Below are 24,711 nucleotides of genomic sequence, written 5' to 3' on the forward strand. Positions count from 1 at the left end.
GCGCTTCAAAGCAAAAGACGTCAACAGATTTTTTATTTTTATTTTTTAAATTTTTTTTCGTTAACAGATTTTTTAGACTGCAGTTGTTTTCTTCTTAAGGAGCGCCCTGTTACCTTCTAAAACACAATCTCTTTTCTGACGCTCTTTAGAATCACTTTACCCCTTCCCTTTCTTTGCTGAAGTGCGGCAATCTACTACTTCCGCCACGCTCAAGATGGCGGCACCCGGATCAGAGGCTTGTCAAAGCTCGCACCGCGTGGCCCCGCCCCCGATCGGAGCTACTTCCGCCACTCTCGGTGGCGTGGGAGGCATTTACACCACCATGCCGCACTCAAGATGGCCCGGCTTCCTCCCACTTTTCATTGGCTAGATCCCTCCGGTCTTCCGTCTTCATGGGGGGGCGGAACTTCTATTTGATCGACAGCTATTTTGGTCAATGGACGAAGGGCAGGGGCCCACGAAGGGCTGGAACTGGAGAGCCTGCCCGGGGTGTGGGAGGGTGTTTGGGCTGGGGCGGGGTGGAGCAGAGCCGGAAGCGGGAGGGGAGAGTGAAACAGGAAAAGAAGGGAAGAAGGAAGAAGAGGGAAGAGGAGGAGAGGGAGGAGGAGGAGGGAGGTGGCGGCGCCGTGGCGGAGGAGCAGGAGCAGGAGGGGGATGGAGAGGAGAAGGCTCCTGGGTGGCATGGCGCTCCTGCTCCTCCAGGCGCTGCCCAGCCCCCTGTCAGCCAGGGCTGAACCCCCGCAGGTAAGGGGGAGGGGGCGTCCGGGCCAGCCTGGGGGCCTGGGGGTCGTCGAGGCCTGGCTGGAGGGGGCTGAAGACGGCGTCGCTGCCTGGCTGGAGGGGGCCGGAGGAGTGCTGCTGCCAAGAGTTGAGGGGTCCTGAGAGGGGCTCCCGTGCCCGGGGTGGACAGGCTCGAGGGGGGCGTCGGTGTGGAGCTGGGGACACCTGTTTGGGTGTCAGGGAAGTGGCGGAGGCGCGGTGCTCAGCGAGAGAGGGGCCTTTGAGAGGGCAGTTAGGTCAGGTGGCTGGGATGACTGCCCGGATAGTGGTGCGAGGCTGAGGCACGGGGGGCGCGTTCGTGTCCCCCGGCAGCAGGTCTCCGAGGCAGTGAGTGATGCAGTGTGTACGTGTGTGCGGGTAGGGGCACGGCGGCTGTTGAGCTGGCCTGAGACGGAGGAGGGGCCGAGAGGATATTTATTTCAAGCCGGACAGGGAAAAGTTCCGAGGGCATCTTGGCTCCGTTTGTAACGTGTTGGAGGCCAGACTCTTGGAGGGCCTGCGGGATGAAGCGGATCGGGACCCCTCAGGATGAGGGCACAGTGGAGCTATTACAGGCTCTTGCTGTGAGGCTGGCTGGCCTGGGAAAGCCAGCCACCGATGCTGATCTAGGCCAGTTCAGGGCTTTTGAGCAAAGGGTGGTGCTGCTGCCAATATGGGCAGCAAATGGAGCACCCCAGCTTTTCTTGCTGGGTGGCTTGCTTTTTATCCAGGCAGAGAAGCTTGCTTGTGCTGATTCCAGCTCCGGCTGGCATTTCGAAACCCTAATGGGAGCATTACTCCTGGTGCCAAGTTGGGTGGGGTGCAGTAGGGGGAATCACCCCTCCTTCCCTTGCATTTGGCAAGGCTTTACCATTCTATTTTCTTCAGTTTCTGTTCTCTTCCCTGTCTTTTCAGCAGGGAATAGACACACACACTCACTTTCGCACACGGCTGATGGCAGAGTCTGTACAGCTTGGTGCTTGAACTTTGCGTTGTGATCAAGAGTAGAAGCAGAGTTCCAGCAAAAATACTTATCTTTTCCCTAGGAGTTTATGGGCTGCCTTTCCACATCTGCATCTTGTTTTGCCCGCCTAGTATCCTTTCTTTTAAAAATTAGTTTTTAAAATGGAACGATGTTCGTGTGACAGAAACCATGTAAAACCATTTTACCACTTTAAAGTGAACAATTCAGCGGTGTTTTGTACATTCACAATGTTATGCAACCACTACATCTAGTTCCAAAACATTTTCATCACTTCAAAAGAAAACCCCCTACCCCTTAAGCAGTTCCTCCCTAATTTCCCTTTCCCCCAGATCCTGGCAGCCACCAATCTGTTTTCTGTCTCTGTGGATTTACCTATTCAGGATATTGTATATAAATGGAATCCTACACTTTGTGATATTTTGTGTCCGTGTTCTTTCCCTTAACATAATGTTCTTGAGATTCATCTACATTGTAGCAGGTGCCAGTACTTCATTCCTTTATTGTGGCTGAATAGTATTCCACTGTACGACTGTACCACAATTTGTTATTTATCTGTTGAAGTATCCTCTGTTTCCCCCACCAGAATCTATTTCTGTATATTTGAAATAGCATGTGAAAGAACTAGAGCTTATTTTCTGGCCCAACATATTCCCCTTTGTAGGGCTGGGACCCTTCCATTTTAATAATAGCTGCTGGTCAATGCTAGCATCAAGGAGATGTTGTTGGGGTTCTTTTCCCTAGCTAAAATCATAAACTGGCAGGAGAAAGAAATTTTATTTCTTGGGAAAGTCAGAACCCTTAGGACTGATACAGTTAAGAAGTACAGATGTTGGGGCACGTGGGTAGCTCAGTTGTTGAGTGTCTGACTTTTGATTTCAGCTTGGGTTGTGGGATTGAGCCCCTGGTCAGGCTTCTCATTCAGCAAGGAGTCTGTTGGAGATTCTCTCTTCCTCTCCCTCTCCCCCTTCCCCCAATGCTCACTCTTACTCTCTCTCTAAAATAAATAAATAAATAAATAAATCTTAAAAAATATATAGATGTTGACAGAACAAAATATAGAACAAACTTACTGCTTCGCCTTTGCATCTATTTCTACATTTAGGTAAAGAAAGGGTGTTCTCAATATCCAGTAATAATACTGCTAGAGGGTTAATTTAAGAATATTGGAGCCTTAGGAGATCGGAGCCATGGGCTTGTGGATGCTTCACCCCAATGGAAGAACAGTGGTGGGCCTCTGAGTTGACGGTGGGAACCAGATCCACTTCTTTGGCAGTGGAAGGATGGAAAGTGGAGGTGCCAGCAGGTCACAGAAGCTTTGGAGTTGGCAAGAAGATGTGGGAGGGGATCTTCAATGTCATGCCCTAATTGCAGTTTATCGATCATAGGCCGCTTTCTTATCATTTCTCTGGCACTTCCAATACTTATTTTGGGGACAGGGTGGCTTTTGTACTTTGTTCCATTTGGATGGATGCTAGCATTGACCAGCAGCTATTATGTGGTTACAGTTCCTGCAGAGAAGAGAACGTTTGGTAATGAGTGGGTTCCCTCTTCCCGACCACCCTCATACCCAGTGCTCCGATCCCCACCTCGTATCCTTGTCTCTTTCTGCCCATGAGTACTAGATATCTATAGTGACATTTGTGTTTTGAATTTTAACCTTTGGAATGGAAGCTACTATATAATTATTAACTCTGAATCCACCACTGTTTAGTCAATTTGTTTTTTGTTTTGTTTGGGTTTTTGTTGATTTTTGCCTGTGAAATCTGTGAAGAAGGGCACCGGGGTGGCTCAGTCAGTTAAGTGTCTGCCTTTGGCTCAGGTCATGATCCCAGCATCCTGGGATTGAGCCCTGCCTTAGGCTCCCTGCTTAGCTGGGAATCTGCTTTTCCCTCCCCCTGCTCCTGCACTCTCATTCCCTCTCTCTCTCCTCTCCCTCTCAAATACATAAATAAAATCTTAAAAAAAAAAAAAAAAATAGTGGGATCCCTGGGTGGCGCAGCGGTTTAGCGCCTGCCTTTGGCCCGGGGCGCTATCCTGGAGACCCGGGATCGAATCCTACGTCGGGCTCCCGGTGCATGGAGCCTGCTTCTCCCTCTGCCTGTGTCTCTGCCTCTCTCTCTCTCTCTCTGTGTGTGACTATCATAAATAAATAAAAATAAAATAAAAATAAAAAAATAGTGAAGAAGAAAAATATTCAGAGGATATTTGACATAGGATGCACTTCAGGTACTCACTGTCCTTATTGCAAGGGGCTTCCAACTAACTGAATTGAGGAGGACTTGCTCTACTCATTCTGTATTGAACATGGTGTGGGTGTCTTACTGTGTTTTCGTCTACATCCTGAACGTGCCCGATCTAGTCTTACAGTGATTTTTTCCCTTTGAAGTGCCTTTATCAAATACAATCTTTTTATACTATATATACGTATCTAATATCAGAAATATATGGTATATGTATTTATATAACACGTAGTGGCTTGCTTTCCCTGTTACCAGCTCTCCACTGGAACTATCATTTCTGGCCCAGAAACGTTATCAGCCTAGCTCACTTCTGAGATTATGAACTTAGACTTAACGCTCCTTACTGTGACTCAGGTGTTATTCCTTAAATCCATAAAGAATAGAAAAAAGTAGTCGAGTTGCCAGTGAGCCCTTGGCATTTGTCTCTTCTAGTTAAATAAGTATCGAGATACATAGAGTTTCTTTCTATTGTTGGTTAGATTCAACTAGAACAATCTGACCATGTTATTTAAAATAACATTTTAGGGGCAGCCCGGGTGGCTCAGTGGTTTAGTGCTGCCTTCAGTCCAGGGCCTAATCCTGGAGACCCAGGATCGAGTCCCACGTCAGGCTCCCTGCATGGAGTCTGCTTCTCTGTCTGCCTGTGTCTCTGCCTCTCTCTCTCTCTCTCTCTGTGTGTGTCTCTCATGAATAAATAAATAAAATTTTTTAAAAAAAATAACGTTTTAGTAGAGATGTCTTTTTCTTTAAAGCCACCCAGCTTAATCTCTAGAGACAGTCCTTACCTTTCCTCTGCCACGCTTAAAACTTTGAGTTGGTTGGGGGTCCTAATTCCTGATATTTTTGTCTTACCTTGTCTCTCAATAGTATACTCTCTGCCCCCTCCTCTTACCAAGTATGCCCCAGGTTTCAGTCCAGAAGCTCTACTCCACTCTTCCTTCTTAAAAACAGCATTTTGGTGTGATTAGCATCATTTCTTCTCATCAAATAGTGGGAGATGGAATGTCTAGACTCTAATTCCCCTTCCCTCATTTCCTTAGTCTGTTTTATAAACCAAAGTGAGAAGTTGTCTCAGGATACCTGGGTGGCTCAGCGGTTAAAGCGTCTGCCTTCCACTCGGGGCATGATCCTCGAGTCCTGGGATCGAGTCCCATATTGGGCTCCCTGCATGGAGCCTGCTTCTCCCTCTGCCTGTGTTTCTGCCTCTCTCTCTCTCTGTGTGTCTCTCATGAATAAATAAATAAAATCTTTTTTTTTTTTTAAAGAAGTTGTCTCAGATCAACACCTTGAGTTTCCAGAAGTCCTTTCAGTAGAATTCAGCCATCATTTACTGAAATGTTCAGTCTGCAGCAGACTGTTAATGCGGGTGGGCTCTGGGAGCCCTCAGTTGAGTAACTGAATCCCTCTGTTTTCAAGGAGCTGGTAATCTGCTGGAAAAGACAGATCACACGCATAATGATTTGTAACCCAGAGGCGCAGATGTGCAAACAAAGGACAGTGGGAACAATTGACTCTGCTCTGACCAGGGGAAGGTGGGATTTAGGAAAATCTTCACAGAAGAGGCACTTGGGCCAGGCTTTAAAGGTTGGGAAGGGAAACAAGTCAATTCCAGCCTGGAAAAGTGAAAATGGAGGATGTGTTTGGAGGTGGCATGTAGCCTGTGGTGGAAGCTTCCTATGTGGGTATGTAGAGGAGGGTAGAAGTAGAAAACACTTGAAAGGTAGGTTGTGGTTATATGGTAAAGAGGCCTTTCATCCATTCATCCAAGCAGTGCAGTCCAGTAGAACTTTCTGTGATGTTAGAAATGTCCTATATTTGCACTGTCTGTTTTGGTAACTAACCACTTAGCCACATGTGACTATTGGCACTAGGAATGTGACTTGGATAGATGAGCAACTGAATTTTTAGTGACATCTAGTTTTTTATAACAGCTGTATTGAGACATAATTAACATGCCAGTAGATTCACCCTTTTAAAGTGTATGTGAAATGACTTTTTAGTAAGTCGCAGAATTGTGTACCATCTACTATCTAATTTTATTTGTTTTGTTTTTTAAGATTTAATGAATTAAAAAAAAGATTTAATGAATTTATTTGTGCAAGAGGGAGAGCACAAGGGATAAGGGGGAGAAGCAGAGGGAGAGTGACAAGCAGACTCCCTGCTGAGCGCAGAGGACCCCCCCCCCCCCCCCGAGATCATGATTTGAGCTGAAATCAAGCATCAGACACCTAACTGACTGAACCACCCAGACGCCCCTACTATGTAATTTTAGGAAATTTTCATTACCCTAGAAAGAAGCCCCATTGCCATTAGCAGTCCCTCCCCATCCCATCCCCACCTCCTGCAGCCCCTGGCAGCCACTAATCTATTTTGTGTCTCTATGGATTTGCCTATTCTGGACATTTCTTATAAATGGAATCATACTCTAGGTGGTTCTCCGTGACTGGCTTCTTTCACTTAGCATAATGTTTCCAAGATTCATCCATGCTGACATATCAGCATTTCATTCCTTTCTGTAGTTAGTTAACATTCAGTCATATAAATATACTACATTTAATTTATCTATTCATCAAATGATGGGCATTTGGGCTGTTTCTACTTTTGGGCTAATTTGAATAATGCTGCTGTGAACATGCATGTACAAGTTTTTTTGTGTAGACATAAGTTTTCATTTCTCCTGGGTGTATACTTCATGGTGAAACTGCTGGGTCACATAGTAACTTTATATATAACCTTTTAAGGGACACTAGACTTTTCCAAGGCTGGTATGATATTTAATTTTAATTAATTTAAATTAAATAGCTACATGTGGTCACTGACTACTTAATAGTGCAGATCTAAGAGCTTTCTGGTGCGGGAATAGTGAGGTAAGTCCAACACAGTGGTGAGGTTGTGGGCTCCAGGGGCAGACCACCTGAGATCCAAACCTGACTCTTCTAGGTAGAAGAAGCAAGTTGTTGACCTCTTTGTGCCTCAGTGTCCTCATCTATAAAATGGAATCAATAATAGTATGTACCTTATAGGTTTGCTGTGAGGTGAAAAGATATATATAAAGCTCTTGGGGGATCCCTGGGTGGCGCAGCAGTTTAGCGCCTGCCTTTGGCCCAGGGTGCGATCCTGGAGACCCAGGATCGAATCCCACATCGGGCTCCCGGTGCATGGAGCCTGCTTCTCCCTCTGCCTGTGTCTCTGCCTCTCTCTCTCTCTCTCTGTGACTATAATACATAAAAAAAAACAAAAACAAAAACAAAAAAAAAACGCTCTTGGAATACATTTAATGGCTATTAAATATAATTATCACAAAATAATATCACAAATAATAGTTATTATTTGTGGTCCTCAGAGTGGATTTGGTTGTTGATAAGTTAGTATCAGCTCTCAAATTGAGTTCAGAAGCTGAAATTTGGGGAGTTTGAGAATGATTTCCTTGAATCTGTCCTATATCTGAGTTTAATTTTGTCCCTGTAGGAAATGTTTGTGGTGAACCTATATGTTTAGAGTTGTGGTTCTCAACTGGGGATAATTGTGCCCCTTCCAGAGGACATTTGTCAGTGTCTGGAAACATTTTTGGTTGTCACAGCTCAGGGCCAGGGATGCTGCTAAACCTCCTGTCACAAAGGAGAGCCTCCCACAACAAAGAATCGTCTAGTCCAAAATGTCAGTGGTGTGGAGATGGCCAGACACTGGTTTAGCAGTGCCTGCTCTTCCCATATCAGCTCATGCTGATCATCACAGGGTTTGAGGTTAACCTTCCTATGAAGAGAGAACATAACATTGTGAAGTAGATGAAGTAACTTCTGACAACAAATTTTAGATGGGACAGTTGAAAGCTTTAATATCCTGAATCTTGATTACTCTCAGATTTGTTAACATGTTGCCAGTCAGCCTGGCTTTGTCAGGCAACATAAAACATTTTTGAGAAAAAAAAATTTTTTTTAGTTTGTGGTTCAGTAAGCAGATGAGCCTCCCTTATTCGCCCAGCCTTAAACTTTCTTTCCTCTTTCTTTGGTTTGCCCTTGTGGTTTCATTTTAAGAACATGTTTGTTTTCACCCCAGTTGAAAGCCTGATGCCAGTTACTTTCTTTTCTCAGGGTCCTCCATGGCCTCATTATCAATCTTTTTTTTTTTTTTTTTTTTCTCATTATCAATCTGAACCAAGACATGTTCTTAGAACTTTTTCCTTTCCCCATTCTACATCTTGGATCTACTCTCATTTTCAGCTCCACAAACATTGGTTTGTTGTCACATACTCAGCCTACAGAAACCATGAGGTATTCTCAGGGTCACCGTGGGCTGACTGGAACTTAGATTAGGGTGGCTGTGTGACCTCAGGAGAAGCCTTCTCTTTCAAGCCCCCATGATGCAGCACATCTGTGGATTTTGTGCACTAGCTGGCAATTCTTTTCTTTTCTTTTTCTTTTTCTTTCTTTTTTTTTGGTAGCTGGCAATTCTTTAAGCATACTGTGGGTATCTCAGATGACTTTGGATTAACAATTCCAAATGCCTTTTGAATGCCTGGCCATAGGTTCACCTGAGAGCATCGCATCTCTTGCTTTCCTGTTGGACTAACTCTTGAGGGACCATCAGGATCCAGGTGGTACAATGATGTGGATTCATTCTTTGCCCTGTAACCCCAATTGTGGTTACCACCGGGGCCACCAACTCTACCATAACCACACAGGCAGTCAGAGCAGCTGCTGAGTAACAGGGAACAGTGACAGTGGGTCTTTGTGATCTGTCTACTTGGTGGTATACAACAGGCTGAGGTCTGGCTTATGGGCACCTCCCTTTTGGACCGTCCTTTGTATTTCCACTAGGTGGAGCAAAGTCTGGCCAAAAAAATGCATGTGATGTGGAAACCACAAACAAAGAAATAATCAATAAATCCAGAACATTGCAATCTGGGAGGTAAGGAAAGGAGAAACAGATCTCGTTCTATTGAATTATGTGGCTTGTCGATACAATTCTGGGCTTTCCCAGTGTGGGAATTAAAGTAGGTCATGGTCTCAGACTTGGAGATCACAACGTTGGATGGACTGGGGTTTTCGGATACTCTCGCTTACTCAGCTACATTCCCATAGCTTGGATTTATTTACTTTTGATTTTCTTCTTTCCATACTTTCTTATGCGGGAAAATAGATGAGCTATGGATCGTCCATTCCTGGTGCCATCAATGCCGTCAGGAGTGCATTGGCCTAAGTTTTGATTCATGATCTTAGATGTTCTAAAGAATTTAATTTGAACTTGCTTTGGAAGAGGTAAAAGTGAATGTAAGACGTTGCAAGAATATTTGTAGCTTGGAAGGGTGGATCCTAGAGTAAAGCTATAAAAACACGCCTGTTTTGATTTTTAAATATCAAGCAAGACAGATTGTATGTTGTAACACTGTGTCATTACACATTCTTGCAGGTCAGAGGCATGCGTTTTGTGAAGAAAATATGCACGTTTTTCGAAATCCTACCTGCTGCTTTTTTGTTTTCCATTTCTGAAATTATCTTTCTTATCTAAAATTCCACTTGGCCGTTCACGACAGCTATATTAAAATCCAACCAAACACAGAAATGAGAGGAAAACCACAGCTTAGTTGACTGATCAGATCTAAATGATTTTTCCCTCTTTGAGGTTCATTTGGGAGAGAAGGTTAATATTTGGCTTTTGACACTGGAGCGTTGTAGCTCTTTGGGATTTGAATATAGAGTTGACTAGGGTAAGAAGTTCATCCTGTGTTCTTTCTTTTTACTTGAGTCCTTTGTCTTTAAATATGCAAATCCACCCTCCACCCCCCACCCCCGGTGTCTGCAGGTTGTTGGGGAAAAGCAGAAAACCTGTACCAGTCTGATTTGGCACAAGATCTACTGACTTTCTTTCTTTCTTTCTTTTTTTTTTAAGATTTTATTTATTTATTCATGAGAGACAGAGAGAGAGAGAGAGAGGCAGACACAGGAAGAGGCAGAAGCAGGCTCCATGCAGGGACTCCATCCCAGGACCCCAGGTTTACGCCTTGGGCCAAAGGCAAGGCACTAAACCACGAGCCATCCAGGAATCCCCTGATCTACTGACTTTCTTTTCCTTTTCCTTCCTTCGACCGGATTGCTGCATTTCTTTGAGCTTTAAGGTGCCTTTTACCTTTTCACGTCAGTTTTTAATTACACACAAATAACACACGCTTCATACAATGATAAATAATATAGACAGACATGCTTAGAGTAAAAAGTGAAAGTTTGTGGTTTGGTGTGTGTTTTTGGTGGGTTTTCTGCTTATGCTGAATATTTATAGGTACGGTATTAGTTTTAACATATATGTATATATATATTTGTTTTTTTCTAAGATTTTTTTTCTAAGATTTTATTTATTTATTCATGAGAGACACACACAGAGAGAGGCAGAGACACAGGCAGAGGGAGAAGCAGGCTCCATACAGGAAGCCTAATGTGAGACTCGATCCCGGGACTCCAGGATCACGCCCTGAGCTAAAAGGCAGATGCTCAACCGCTGAGCCACCCAGGAGTCCCATATATATGTTTATATATATATAAAATAATAGTTTTAACATTATATATATATATATACATATATATATATATATGAAAGTAACTCCTTTTTTTTTTTTTTTTTAAAGATTTTATTTATTTATTCATGAGAGAGAGAGAGAGAGAGAGAGAGGCAGAGACACAGGCAGAGGGAGAAGCAGGCTCCATGCACCGGGAGCCTGACGTGGGATTTGATCCCGGGTCTCCAGGATCGCGCCCTGGGCCAAAGGCAGGCGCCAAACCGCTGCGCCACCCAGGGATCCCATGAAAGTAACTCCTATATGTAAATATAAAATTGTTGGTATGGATAGGGTTCTTTATTTTCTTTTCATTTTTTTAAAAGATTTATTTATTCGTGAGAGACAGAGAGAGAAGCAGAGACATAGGCAGAGGGAGAAGCAGGCTTCTCTCAGGGAGCCCAGTGTGGGATTCGATCAGGATCCCAGGATCATGCTCTGAGCCAGAGGCAGATGATCAACCACTGAGCCACCCAGATGTACCAATTTTCATTTGGCTTTAAAACAAAACTGGGATAATTTATATGTGGTACTTTACAACATGCAGTTTTTCATCCTTTGTAGACTTCTTTCTGTATTGCATATGTACCTCTGATTTTTTTTTTTTTTAAACGCCTGTATGTTGGGGCACCTCGGTGGCTCAATCAGTTAAGCATCTGCCTGCAGCTCAGGTCGTGATCCCAGGGTGCTGGTATTGAGCCCTGCACTGCATCTAGTTCCCTGCTCAGCGGGGAGCCTGCTTCTCCCATTTCTGCTCCCCCTGCTTGTACTCTTTCTCTCCCTGTCAAATAAATAAGTGAAATCTTTAAAAAAAAAAAGAAAAGAAAGAATAATATTAATCAAAACCCCCAAAACTTGGAAAATTAGTAAACAGTGAAAGAATCATAAGGAGAGTTGACAAAGTTTAGGAAAGCCTTAAGAAGAGGAAAAAGAAGGAGAGGGATGGCATTCAGAAATAAGCATAGAATTGCAAAAACAAACAAAAAACCAAAACAGCAACAAAAAACCTCTTATATATTATTGCCTTAGACCATGATTTATTTACTGCTAGGTAGCTGAACATACATTGTATCCGAGTTTTTACCATTTCACACTGTGTTATAGTGAACATTGATTGTTCTATGTATTTCTGTAGTCTGGGTTCCTAGAAGTAGAATTGGGGATTGTGGGGTTGTGGGGTATATACTTTGGAAGTTTGGGGTGGACAGTGCCAGATTGCTCTCCAAAGTGGTTTTATCAGTGTACATCTCCAGCAATAGGCTATTTGGGGGCTCATTTCCCCACACATTGTGTAAGCAACATGTCTTCATCTGTACCTTCAGCTTATCCTTGAAGGTGTGCCTTCTTCTGACTCAACACAGGCATGTGGAGAACATTTCCACATGCCTTTCTCACATTTTCTTTCTCAAAAACCCATTTACGTCTTCGATCTGCTTAGCTTCAAGTCTCCTCCCTGTCTGCAAACCAGGTTGCTGCTCCCTTTGCTGTGAAGGAGGAGGGCAGTGTGCCTGGAGCTAGGGAAGCGGAGCTGTGGCCTGCTGAGGTGTTGAAGGATGTGGTTAGTAGGTGCCTGGAAGATGTCAGGCAGGTGGCTTGGAACTGTTGGCCAGTTGCTGTGTGGCACACAAGTCTTATGAACCACCCTTCTGTGGTGGTCATCCCAGAAGCAGGAATACTTAGAAATACCATCAGTGAGAGTGTAGACTCTGGAGCCAGACTACCTCCATATAATCTTAGGCTAATTGGTTGACTCAGTATCCTCATCTGTAAAATGGGATAATAGCACCTAGCTTATAGGGTTATTGTTTGGGTTAATTGAGTTATTGTAAGGATTAATTGAGTTAGTACTTACAAAGCACTTAGAACAGTGCCTGCCACTAGTAATTACTTGGTAAATGTTAGCCTGTACAATTATCTTTTTTTTTTTTTTAATCTTTGGGAAGCTTTAAGACTTCCTTATTTCCTGACTGACCCAAGATCTGTTTCCAGTGGAAGAATTTAAGAGTATATTTTAGTGAGCTCCTAGTCCAGAAGGCATGTGGACTCGCTTTCCATATTCACCACCCTTGGCAGTCTGATGAGGGGTGTTTTTCCAGAAATTGTTTTCTAATAATAAAGTATGGAAATTGTTTATTCTTAGAACAGGTTAAGTTAAAGTTAGAATGAATATATATATATATATATATATACTGTTATCCTGATCTGTACATCGCTGTGCCCTCTCCAGGGAGGAAGAGTCAGGTTATCACCAGCAAAGAAGTGTACCTTGTCTTGGGCGTGGGAGTTGTGGTTGGACATCCATTCTGACCATAGTGTTAGACCACACGCAGGTCTGTTGGCTCTCGGCACAGTGTCCTGTACCAATGCATACTGTACTTCCTGTTCTGAGGTGAGGATGTTTTCTGAGGCTTTTTAAAAATAATAACAGCATTATTGAGATAATTCACATACCGTAAAGTTCACCCTTGCAGAGTGTGCAGTGCACTGGTTTTTTTTTTTTTTTTTTTTCCAGTGCACTGGTTTTTAGCATGTTCACAAGATTAGGCCACCATCACCCCTATCTATCTCAGAACATTTTCATCACCCCAGAAAGCAACCCTATATCTATTTTTAAAAAATCTTTATTTATTTATGATAGTCACACAGAGAAAGAGAGAGAGAGAGAGAGAGAGAGAGAGAGAGAGGCAGAGACATAGACAGAGGGAGAAGCAGGCTCCATGCACCGGGAGCCCGACGTGGGATTCGATCCTGGGTCTCCAGGATCGCGCCCTGGGCCAAAGGCAGGCACTAAACCGCTGCGCCACCCAGGGATCCCCTATCTATTTTTTTTAAAGATTATTTATTTATTCATGAGAGACACAGAGAGAGAGGCAGAGGGAGAAGCAGGCTCTATGCAGGGAGCCCAATGCAGGACTCAATCCCAAGGACCCCAGGATCATGCCCTGAGCCGAAGGCAGTTGCTCAACCACTGAACCACCCAGGTGCCCTGAAAGCAACCTTATATCAATTAGCGGGTTCCCTTCCTGAACCCTCCCCTTCCCAGACCCCAGCTCCTGGCAACCACTCCTCTACTTTCTGCCACTGTGGGTTTTCCCATTCTGAACACTTCATGTAAATAGAATCCTAACACCATGTTTGTTTTGTGATTGGCTTCTTTTACTTCTCATAGTGTTTTCAGGGTTCATCCACGTTGTAGCTGGTGCCAGTACTTTTTTCCTTTCCATTCATATTCTGTTGTATGGGTATGACATATTTTATTCATCCATCAGTCAACTCATAGACATTTGGGCTGTTATCACTTTGGGGGTACTAGGAATAATGCTATGAACATTATACAAGTTTTTGTGAGTATATCTGTGTTCATTTCTCTTAGGATATACCTAGAAGGTCATGTGATAACTCTGTGTCTACTTTTTTTTAGGAATTGCCAGACTGTTTACCAAAGTGGCTGTACCATGCCATGTTCCCCACTAGCAATTATGAGGGTTCCAATTTCTGTACATCCTCTCCAACACTTGTTATTATTTATCTTTTTTATTTTAACCATTATAATGGATATGAGGTAGTATCTCATTGTGGGTTTTTTTCTTAAAGACTTTATTTATTTGACAGAGAGAGAGAGAGAGAGAGCACAAGCAGGGGAAGCAGCAAGCAGAGGGAGAAGGAGGAGCAGGCTCCCCGTTGAGCAGAGAGCCCTGCTTGGGACTCAATCCCAGAACCCTGGGATCATGACCTGAGCTGAAGGCAGATGCTTAACCGACTGAGCCACCCCAGCACCCTCATTGTGGTTTTGACTTGCGTTTCCCTAATGACAAATGATGTTGAACGTTTTCTCATGTTCTCATGTATCTTTGGACAAAAAAAATGTCTGTTCAATTCTTTGCCCATTTTTATTTTTTTTTAATTTTTATTTTTAAAAAATATTTTATTTTTTTTAATTTTTATTTATTTTTTTTTCTTTTTCTTTTTTTTTTTTTTTAAATTTTTTTTTAATTTTTATTTATTTATGATAGTCACAGAGAGAGAGAGAGGCAGAGACACAGGCAGAGGGAGAAGCAGGCTCCATGCACCGGGAGCCCGACGTGGGACTCGATCCCGGGTCTCCAGGATCGCGCCCTGGGCCAAAGGCAGGCGCCAAACCGCTGCGCCACTCAGGGATCCCTTAATTTTTATTTTTAAAAAATATTTTATTTATTCATGAGAGACACAGAGAGAAAGGCAGAGACATAGGCAGAGAAAGAAGCAGGCTCCCTGCAAGGAGCCTGATGTGGGACTTGATCTTGGACCCTGGGATCAGGTCCTGAGCCAAAGGCAGATGCTCAAGCACTGAGCCACCCACATGTCACATCTTTGCCCATTTTAAAGACCCTTATCTGACTACAAGGGACAAAAATCTTCTCATAAAATTCAAGTGAGTGACTGTCCAGAGGGTTTTCCTTTTGACTAGACTCTGTTGGGGCTCTGGCATTCTCCCGTGCTACCACCTATTCTCATGACTCTGGAATCAGTTGCTTACGTTCTCTGAGTTGGCTGGCTGCTTCTATCAACGTCACCCAGAGACGGCTTTGATGCAGCCATTTCTGCGATAAGAGGCCCATGTGGTCAAAGAAATCCACTGTCTCTCCTGAAGACTCATGATGCGTGTGCTTTACAGTTAAGCTTCTGAGGAGTCTCACAATAGAACACTTTATGAGTCCTTTAACAGATAAATGATTAGCAAATATTTTTCCCTTACGGTGGTTTTTGTTTTGTTTTGTCTTTCACTTTCTTGATCATGCTCTTTGTTTTTGTTTTTTTTTTTTAGATTTTTTTTTTATTTATCTACGATAGTCACACAGAGAGAGAGAGAGAGGCAGAGACACAGGCAGAGGGAGAAGCAGGCTCCATGCACCGGGAGCCCGACGTGGGACTCGATCCCGGGTCTCCAGGATCGCGCCCTGGGCCAAAGGCAGGCACCAAACGGCTGCGCCACCCAGGGATCCCCGATCATGCTCCTTGAAGCACATTTTTCATTTGGGGGAAGCCCAGTGTATTCTTTTTTTTCTTTTTTCACTTGAGCTTTTGGTGTTCCTTAGTTCCTTCAAGGGCTCTGTAAAGCTTAATATTCCTTTGGGTCAAGAGCGGACATTATTTAGAACAGAATCCTTTGAATATCTGTATTATGGAAAAATTTAAAATATAGAATAAAAATAAAGAGAATGGTATAATGAACCCCCATGTCCCCATCACTCAACTTCAGCATTTTATTGTCATGGCCTATCCTCTTTTGTCTGTATCCACTTTCACTTTCATTCGTGACTGGTGAAGTTATTTTGAAGAAGACTGCAGACTCCATATCATTTCAACCATATAGTTCTGTTTGATCTCTAAAAGATAAAAGGATTTTGTTCCTCAGCACAACCACCCTATCGTATCATACCCTAAAAAATTGACAATAATTGCTTAATGTTATAGGATCTTGCATGTGGAGCACCTGGATGGCTCAGTGGTTGAGTGTCTGCCTTTGGTTCAGGTCGCAATCCCGGGGTCCTGGGATCGAGCCCCGCATCAGGCTCCCTGTAGGGAGCCTGCTTCTCTCTCTGCCTGTGTCTCTGCCTCTCTCTTTGTGTCTCTCATGAATAAATAAATAAAATCTTAAAAAAAAAAAAAGATCTTGCATTTGAGAACTTAAATTATATCCAGAGATAAAAATACCATTAGAAAATTTAGATAAGGGACACCTGAGTGGCTTGACGGTTGAGCGCCTGCCTTTGACTTGGGTTGTGATCATGGGGTCCTGGGATCAAGTCCCACATCGGGCTCCCTGCATGGGGCTTGCTTCTCCCTCTGCCTGTGTCTCTGTCTCTGCCTCTCTCTCTCTGTCTCTCATGAATAAATAAAATCTTAAAAAAAAAGAAAATTCAGCTAATATACGGGGGCACCTGGGTGGCTTAGTCAGTTAAATGTTTGCCTTTGGCTCAGGTCATGATCTCAGGGCCCTGAGAGATCGAGCGCTGCATCCCGGCTCCCTGCTCAGCAGGGGGCCTGCTTCTCCCTCTCCCTCTGCCCCTCTGCTCACTCATACTCTTTCTCTCTCTCTCTCAAATAGATTAATAAAATCTTCTCTTTTAAAAAGAAAATTCAAAAAAAAAAAAAAGAAAAAGAAAATTCAGCTAATAAATGACACTTCTTCAGCTTTCCTAAGTAAGTAAGCCTCACTAAGTGCTCCTCTACTTTAAAAAAAGTTTCTCCCGGGATCCCTGGGTGGCTCAGTGGTTTGGCGCCTGCCTTTGGCCCAGGGCCGGATCCTGGAGACCCGGGATCGAGTCCCACGTCAGGCTCCCTGCATGGAGCCTGCTTCTCCCTCTGCCTGTGTCTCTGCCTCTCTCTCTCTCTCTCTCTGTCTCTCAGGAATAAATAAATAAAAACTAAAAAAAAAAAGTTTCTCCCCGGGAATCCCTGCCAGTCCTGTGAGTGTCAGAGGCACCCTTCCAACTACAGCTTTCTCTTTCACTTGACCACATCCAGTGGTGGAGTCTCAACCGCGGCAAACCTCCCGCCCCCCCCACAAAAAAAAACCAACAAAACTCTTTCTTTGTCATCTTGTCACAATAGATCTCCCTTTCCAACCTCTCCCCAGTGTCTAAAGTGAAAGATTAACTTAGGACTTTTGCACTCAATTTCTAGCATAGGGAGGATTTGGGGGGAAATCCTACTCTTATCTGAGATTGCACAAACGTTCAGAGAAACCTGAGAAAAGCAGAAGACCTGTCAGCATAGTTTGTCCTCTTTTCACCTCTCTGGGGGCCTCAGCTGCGTGTCCCTGTCCTGTGCCTGACTATGCTTGCCCTCAAGGTACAGAACTGGGTGGGGGGGGGTTTCACAGCAGATGAGCAAAAGCTGCTGAGGGAGAACGGGAACACAGAATTGTTCTGTGGAGGCTGACAGAAACCATAGAGATAATGATCCCATGAACAGATGTTTGGTAAGAAAGAAAGACTGTGCCATTTGAAATGTAGGAGATTTGGGTTTTAGCAGGGTTCTTAACTGTGAGACTCCTCAGAGGCTTAACTATAAAGCACCTGCGTCCTGAATCTCCAGGAGAGACAGCGGACTTCTTTGACCACATGAGCCTCTTATCGCAGAAATGGCTGTGTCAAAGCCATCTCTGGGTGACGCTGATAGAAGTAGCCAACCACCTCAGAGAATTTAAGCAGTTGGGGTAGGGTCATGAGAATAGGGAGAATGCCAGAGCCCCAGTAGAGTCTAGTTTGTGTCACTCGCCGGGGTTCCATGGGAAGACCTCTGCCCCTTCAGTCAGAAGCGCTAAGTCTGGCCCTAGGTCATTGCACATTTTCAGACATTCACTATATTGTCTGGCAAGTGGGGTGTGTAAAAACTTCTAGCCCTGTCACCAGCTGATACAAGGAGCAACTAAAATGGATGCGAAAGTAGTTTATAAACTTTGAGTTCTACAAGGATGATGACTTACTGTCTCTCTCACTGCCTAGCTCCACCTTTTCTGCAATATTGAGCAGAATGTGCATCTTGAATAAAGTGGAAGACTTTGGAACAATAGATATAGTCATAAAGGTATGAGTACCTGCTAATTTTATTTTTCAGGGAAGGCCCTTCTTGCTTGCCATGATGGGAGATGCTTTCTCAAAGGCACTTTTAGCTTTTCTCTCCCTAAGCCTTAGGCCTGTAATGTAGCATCTCTCTGCCTACTTCTGCTTTTGCTCTAGTGCTGCATGATTTGGACGGTGGGTCAAGATGGTTTTGAAGTAGGGTTACATACTGTCAGCTTTGTTGCCTTACTCTTTGTGGCCTGGGAGTCCAGGGTTCAGGTGTGGCCTATGGTTGGGCATATTATGACGAAAGGACCAGAGGATTCATCTGTTATGATGCCCTCTCCAGTTTTACCACTCTTCATCATTGTTTCCCTTGGGCTGCGGGGGTGTGTGTTGCAGAAGCTTTTCCACTCCCTACAACTTATGGGAGGGATAACTTTGTCGTAATGTTTCCTTCTGGTGCTTTTGACCATGAACTCTCAAGACCTGGAGTAGATTGGTTATCGAATAGCCCAAGGAGGGAGGAGGTAATATTTGATTTACATAAGATCCAGGAAATGAGGGAAGATATAGTGCCAGGAGCTGTATTTCCAGCTAGACCTCATTAAGTTTCACGATCCTTTATACAAAAAAAAAAAAAAAAAAAAAAAAAGGCAACTTCTAGGTGTTGCTTAATGAAGTTAGCTGGTGATCGGCAGCAAAACCAAGAGCAGCTTCATCCCAGTCCCCATAATCGAAAAATGAATAGGGGTTAGGTCACATCCCATTCTAAGGGAATTTTGCTTTTGAGATGGTTTAAATGCTTTAAATTCCTCTGTAGAGAAATTACAGATATACAGATAATGGAGACACACAGGGTTTCCTAGTTATATCCATGTGCTCTTCTGACCTCTTAGCTGTTTATCGGGTTTCTGTGGCCATGAACATGTCACTTGCACTGTCTTCTGGGAATTCAGCTGTAGTAACTTCCTTTTTACAGTCTTCTCTTTATTCATCTATCTCTTTATCCATGTACCAATCTTTTTTTGAGGGTTTACTTTGTGCAAGGCATTGGTTGGTAAGATGAGGGACACAGAAGTGGTAGTTAGACATCTTGCTTTTTTTTTTTTTTTTTAAGATTTTATCTATTTATTCATGAGAGACACGGAGAGAGAGAGAAGCAGGCTCCCCACAGGGAGCCGGATGCAGGACTTGATCCCAGATCCTGGGATCACGCCCCAAGCCAAAGGCAGACACTCAACTAGGCGTCGGATCACGCCCCAAGCCAAAGGCAGACACTCAACTAGGCGTCTCTAGACATCTTGATTTTATGTTGCTTCTACTTTAGAGGAGGAGACAGGCCTGAGAAGAAATCATTTTGCTGAGTTTATGACCCCTAAAAGAGTGGGTGGATTTCCCTATAAAAGCACAACCAGGATGGTTTCTGGGCAGTGTGAATAGTTACTCTTCTGACCTTGCATCCATAGGGCCTGGAGCTGCTTCCAGCAACTCAAGAGTTCAGGTGCCTTTAATAAAATGACTTTGCTGTTAGCCCTTCCGGTGGGCCTACCACCACTATACGCGTGTTTCCACCTGAAGTGAGTCACGTCTCTCCTTGTCTTGTTCCAAGCTGAGATAAAGGGAAAAGTGAAATCAGATTTAGCAGAGACCTTGAAGACTAATTTTCCTAACGGAGTTAAGGCTTTTTGCAGGTTGCATCGCAGTGTGTGTCAGATACTGGGTGTGACCCATGTCCCTCCTTTTAAAAACATTAATTAATTAATTAATTATTTTTAAAAGATTTTATTTATTCATGAGAGACACACAGAGAGAGACAGAGATATAGGCAGAGGGAAAAGCAGGATCCCTGAGGGGAGCCCAGAGCAGGGACTCGATCCCAGGACCCCTGGATCACGACCTGAGCCAAAGGTAGATGCTCAACCACTAAGCCACCCAGGTTCCTCTTTTTTTTTTTTTTTAACATTTTTTAAATTTAAATTCAGTTTGCCAACATGTAGTATAACACCCAGTGCTCATCCCATCAAGTGGCATGTCCCTCTTTTTGTTCTTAGTCCAATCTTCAGTTTAGAGAGTAGCTTGGGAGGAGACATGGAGAGTGCCCTGAGCCATGAGCCAGAGCTTCCTGATTATCATGTAATTCTTGGCTACTTGCTGGTTGGTGGGGGTTCAACTGTTTTCAGGGCAGGAAAAAAAAATGAACCTGGCATTTCGGTACAAAAACAAACAAGGCTGCTGTTGTACTTGATAAAGCTAGAGTTGCATATCAGTGGCAGCCCATTAACTCAGGGACAGTTCACGGTCAACGCTGAGTTTCAGAGACCCCTGTGCTCTCTAGAGGGAGCAGGCACAGGAAAGATCTGTCCCCGGAAGGTAATAAATATTTGCAGAGTGATTGATTGTCAACCCAGAAGGATTTTCTTGTTAGGGGGTGGAAAAGCCAGGAACCTCAGGGAGTTGTCATTAAACTGGTCTCAGCTTCTGCTATTTTGTGTTTTGTTTTGTTTTGTTTTTTCCTTCTCTTTTTCTCAGACAAGACAGCTGGGTCAGAACTTGACTTACATAGAGGAATTTTCTTAAGATTTCATCATCACCTTCTGCTACTTTTATTTCTCTCTCTCTTTATTTAAAAGATCTTTGAAAATGGTATCTTCCCTCCACCTCCCCCACCCTCCCCAGAGTGGAGCAGGAGCAACTCCAAGATGTAAACAAACAAAAAGAGAGCCTAAGATATTAAGTAAACTAGAAAATCCTGTCCTTGCTATTCATGATGCTACTGCAGTCATCATAAAGAACAAATGTGCCAGTCAGAGGTCTTTGGTGCATGGGGCTTCTTTCTGCCTTCTCCCTCCAACTCATCTGTGCCCAATCTTGTGTCTTTCTTAGATGCCCCATGTTTCCTTGTTTCTATGCTTTGGGCTATACTTGGGTCTGCCTGCCATGCTCATCTTCCTGCCCCTAGCCTACGTGTTATTTTAGTATCTGTCTTTTGTTTTCTGTGGGTTTTTTTGTTTGTTTTTTAAAGATTTTATTTATTTATTCATGAGAGACACACAGAGATAGGCAGAGACACAGGAGAGGGAGAAGCAGGCTCCCCGCAGGGAGACTGATGGAGGACTTGATCCCAGGACCCCAGGATCATGACCTGAGCCAAAGCAGACGCTCAGTCACTGAGCCACTCAGGTGTCCCTAGTACCTGTCTTGATGCAGCTTTCTTTGGCCATTCTGTCCCTGACTGACCTCCCTTCTTCGAGCTCTTCTTGCAGTTACTGTCTCTACTGCTCCCCTATGTTTATTATAGGATGCCTCTGTTTGTTTCTGTACATGCTGTCTTTTCTCCTTCACTGGGCAATGAAATAAATAAATCCTCCAGGGCAAGACTAGTTCATCCAATAGTGCATCCTCCTCATCCTGATGCTACAGCCAGAATGGGCTGGATGTGACTGTTACTTTCTGGGTCACAGATGAGGGGAGAGTGACATTTACAATATCAGAATACCATCTCCATGCATGTGCAAGCCATTTTAGAGTCACACAGGCCTGATTGAAGCCCTGGCTCCCCTGCCTACTAGGTGTGTGTCCTTGAACAAGTTACCTAACTTCACTGAAGCTCCCCTTTTTCACTTGTAAGGGCTGAGATATCAACATATGTTAGAGTACTCCTCTCTAAACATATTGTTTGATGTTTAGCAAGTGATTGCATACCACAGTTAAGGGCTGTTTGCCTAGCCATCTTTCCTGGAAGACTCAATAGTAGGAAAGCAGCCATAGGTTTTTTTTAGATTTTTGGTTTTTGTTTTTAAGTAATCCCTATAGCCAACACGGGGGCTCGAATACATGACCCCGAGATCAAGAGTTCCATGGTCTACCGACTGCGTCAGCCAGGCGCCGCTATATCCATAGACACTCTACCAGACACCCCTGCAAGCCCTGTGTGACTTGTAGAACTCCTTGTCCTATTCAGAAACCAGGAAAGGTGTGTTTTCTTGTCTCAGCAGGCTTGCTACATGTTTGCCTTTGTCCAGCCCCAGGACACAGATAAGCTAATATTCTTGGTTTCTGGCAACTAAGCAGTCTTTAGCATTTCTACTTGGCAGAGTTCTGCAAATTTTTGTTTTGGGTTTGGAATCTTTCCCATGGCATTCCCCAAAATAATTACTTCAGGATCCTTTTATTGATGCCCAGCCTTACATTCAGGATATGAGGATGCCTCGGTTTTACTTTTGTGGCACTCACTTCAGTTTGGGGTTTGGAGTTCATCTGTACTTCTGGGTGTCTGTCGTTGTTGTTTGGTTTGGTTTGGTTTGGGTTTTTTTTTTTGGTTGTTTTTGAGTCCAAACTGGAAGGCATTTTGATATGCCTGTGCCCCATCTGAGAAAGATAAGAAAGATCTCTCATCTTAGATGTTCTGTCTGCCTAGCAGCCTCTGCTCTAAAGCTCCTGGAAGTAAAAATGGTTTGGGTCTAGAGATTATCTCCCATCCTAGAAGCCTGGCAGTTGTTGTCCTATTCTGAGAAAACTGTTTCTTCACATTCCTTGATTGTGAAATAAAAAACCCCCAGCCTTTAGCCCTAGTCTCCTTCCAGTCTCACCTTGCCATGACACAGTGTGGGAACATTTCACCAGCTACCTGAGATCTAAGGCGTAGAAGATCTTCTATACCAGCTGGCTCATTGCACAGAGGCCAGTTGTGTGCTGAGAACAAAAGAGAACTTTAGGAATTTCCCAATTTACCTCATAGAACTGGGTTCTAGGGCAGCCCGGGTGGCTCAGCGGTTTAGCGCCATCCTCAGCCCAGGGCGTGATCCTGGAGACCCAGGATCGAGTCCCACGTCAGGCTCCCTGCATGGAGCCTGCTTCTCCCTCTGCCTGTGTCTCTGCCTCTCTCTCTCTCTCCCTCTCTCTCTCTCCATGTATCTTATGAATAAATAAATAAAATCTTAAAAAAAAAAGAACTTGGGTTCTAAAGTGGGTCAGAATGCGTGTCCTGCGGCCTCAGGGCCTATCCTCTGTGCTCTAGAATACAACTATCAGAGCCAGTGTAAGTGGCAGTCTTCTAAAACAGGGTTCTGGGGCACTGACTAGGCATGTGCATAGCTGCTCAATGTTCAGCTAACCCTCAGTTCTGGTGTTTGCCTCACTGGTAACTTTTGGTTTGATATTATGACACCTGTATTACTGTCAAGGAAAGAGTCTTTGGAGCTAGAGGCTTTATTCATTTCCTTGCTCTCCTACTGCTAGCTATGTGACCCGGGGCAAGGTGTCCATATGCTTCAGTTTCTGTAACTGAACAGGGGGGTACTACCTACATCATGAGTTTGTTGTGGTGTTTGAGGTGGGTTACATGGGAGTTCTTAGCCCAGAGTATGGCTCATTGTCAGTACTGAAAAAATAACTCGCCACCTCCATCCCAGAATTTAAAGATTATAAATGGATAGGGTGCCTAGAAAAATACTGCTGAAAGATTCTTATATCAACACAGTGGAAGGATGAATTCTATTAACTGTGAACGTATACACTTTGTAGGGTGTCTTCTTAAAACGTTATTCAGAATCCAAAAGATTTCAGCAATTCTTCCTATCTTTGGGGGTTCTCTAAACTGGGGAGGAAGTGGGCAGCCTGGGTGGCTCAGCGGTTTAGTGCCGCCTTTGGCCAAGGGTGTGATCCTGGAGTCCCAGGATTGAGTCCTGCGTCAGGCTCCCTGCGTGGAGCCTGCTTCTCCCTCCGCCTGTGTCTCTGCCTCTCTCTCTCTCTCTCTCTCTCTCTCTCTCTCTCTGTGTGTGTCTCTCATGAATAAATCAATAAAATCTTAAAAAAATAAAATAAACTGGGGAGGAAAGGGCTAGGTCAGTGGAAGGGTGGCTCAGACATTACCTGGGGCCACAAGCAGCTGTTAAACTGCAACATTTTGATAACATAATCCTGCTTAATTCTGGTGTAGTAAGACGCCCCCCCCCCCCCTTTTTTAAGTTGGTGAATTCAGCATTGAATTAAATTCTGCATTGTCAGGCAGATGACTAAAATCGTTGAAGGATTTGACTTTAGTCTATCATGTATGAGCCTGGGTCGCTCACATAAAAGGACTCTTTTTTTTTTTTTTTTTTTTTACCCATACTACTAGAAATTGCTAATGATCATCTTTGCCTCTGAAATCCCAAAGCTGACTACTTTGTCATTGCGTTGTGGTCACATGGCAAAAAGTGAACTTGCCTTCCTAGGGCTGCCCACATTTGCCAGTTGTCTCTTTCTTACCTCCCCCATATCTCAGTGCCCAATGAGGGTTAGTCAGCAAGGGACTGGCGGGTGGGGCAGGGACAAGATTAGTGAGAAAGAAGCTATTATCAGCATTTTGTTAGAGTATGGGATATTGTGCTTGGTGTAATGCATGGAGTTTAATGCTGCCTTGTACACAGGATTTTATAATTTTGTAAGAAGATAAAAGTAGACAGCTGCTGATTAGAAACACTGCTTTTGAGTTACATCCATAAAAGGATGATGATTCATTAGGGGAAAATTGGGAAGCCTATGATGCAATTTTGATAATTTAGATTGAACTTTTACAAAATTATTTTTGGATTTCTAGTAATTTTGCTGCAATTCCACTTATTCAGAGATCACTGTTGATGAGCATTA

The 24,711-nt window shown here is 43.9% G+C and overlaps 1 protein-coding gene across 1 annotated transcript in view; it reads left to right on the top strand.

Annotated features, from left to right (window-relative positions):
• Positions 1 to 486: 486 nt before the first annotated feature.
• WBP1L (WW domain binding protein 1 like) overlaps positions 487 to 24,711 on the top strand; it is a 67,162-nt gene continuing 42,937 nt past the window's right edge. The window contains exon 1 of the mRNA XM_025992971.2: positions 487 to 744. Coding sequence (XP_025848756.1) covers positions 655 to 744 — 90 coding nt within the window. The 5' untranslated portion in view covers positions 487 to 654. The remainder of the gene's footprint in view (positions 745 to 24,711) is intronic.

The sequence above is a fragment of the Vulpes vulpes genome, chromosome 15, assembly GCF_048418805.1.
Source record: "Vulpes vulpes isolate BD-2025 chromosome 15, VulVul3, whole genome shotgun sequence".
Taxonomy (NCBI): domain Eukaryota; kingdom Metazoa; phylum Chordata; class Mammalia; order Carnivora; family Canidae; genus Vulpes; species Vulpes vulpes.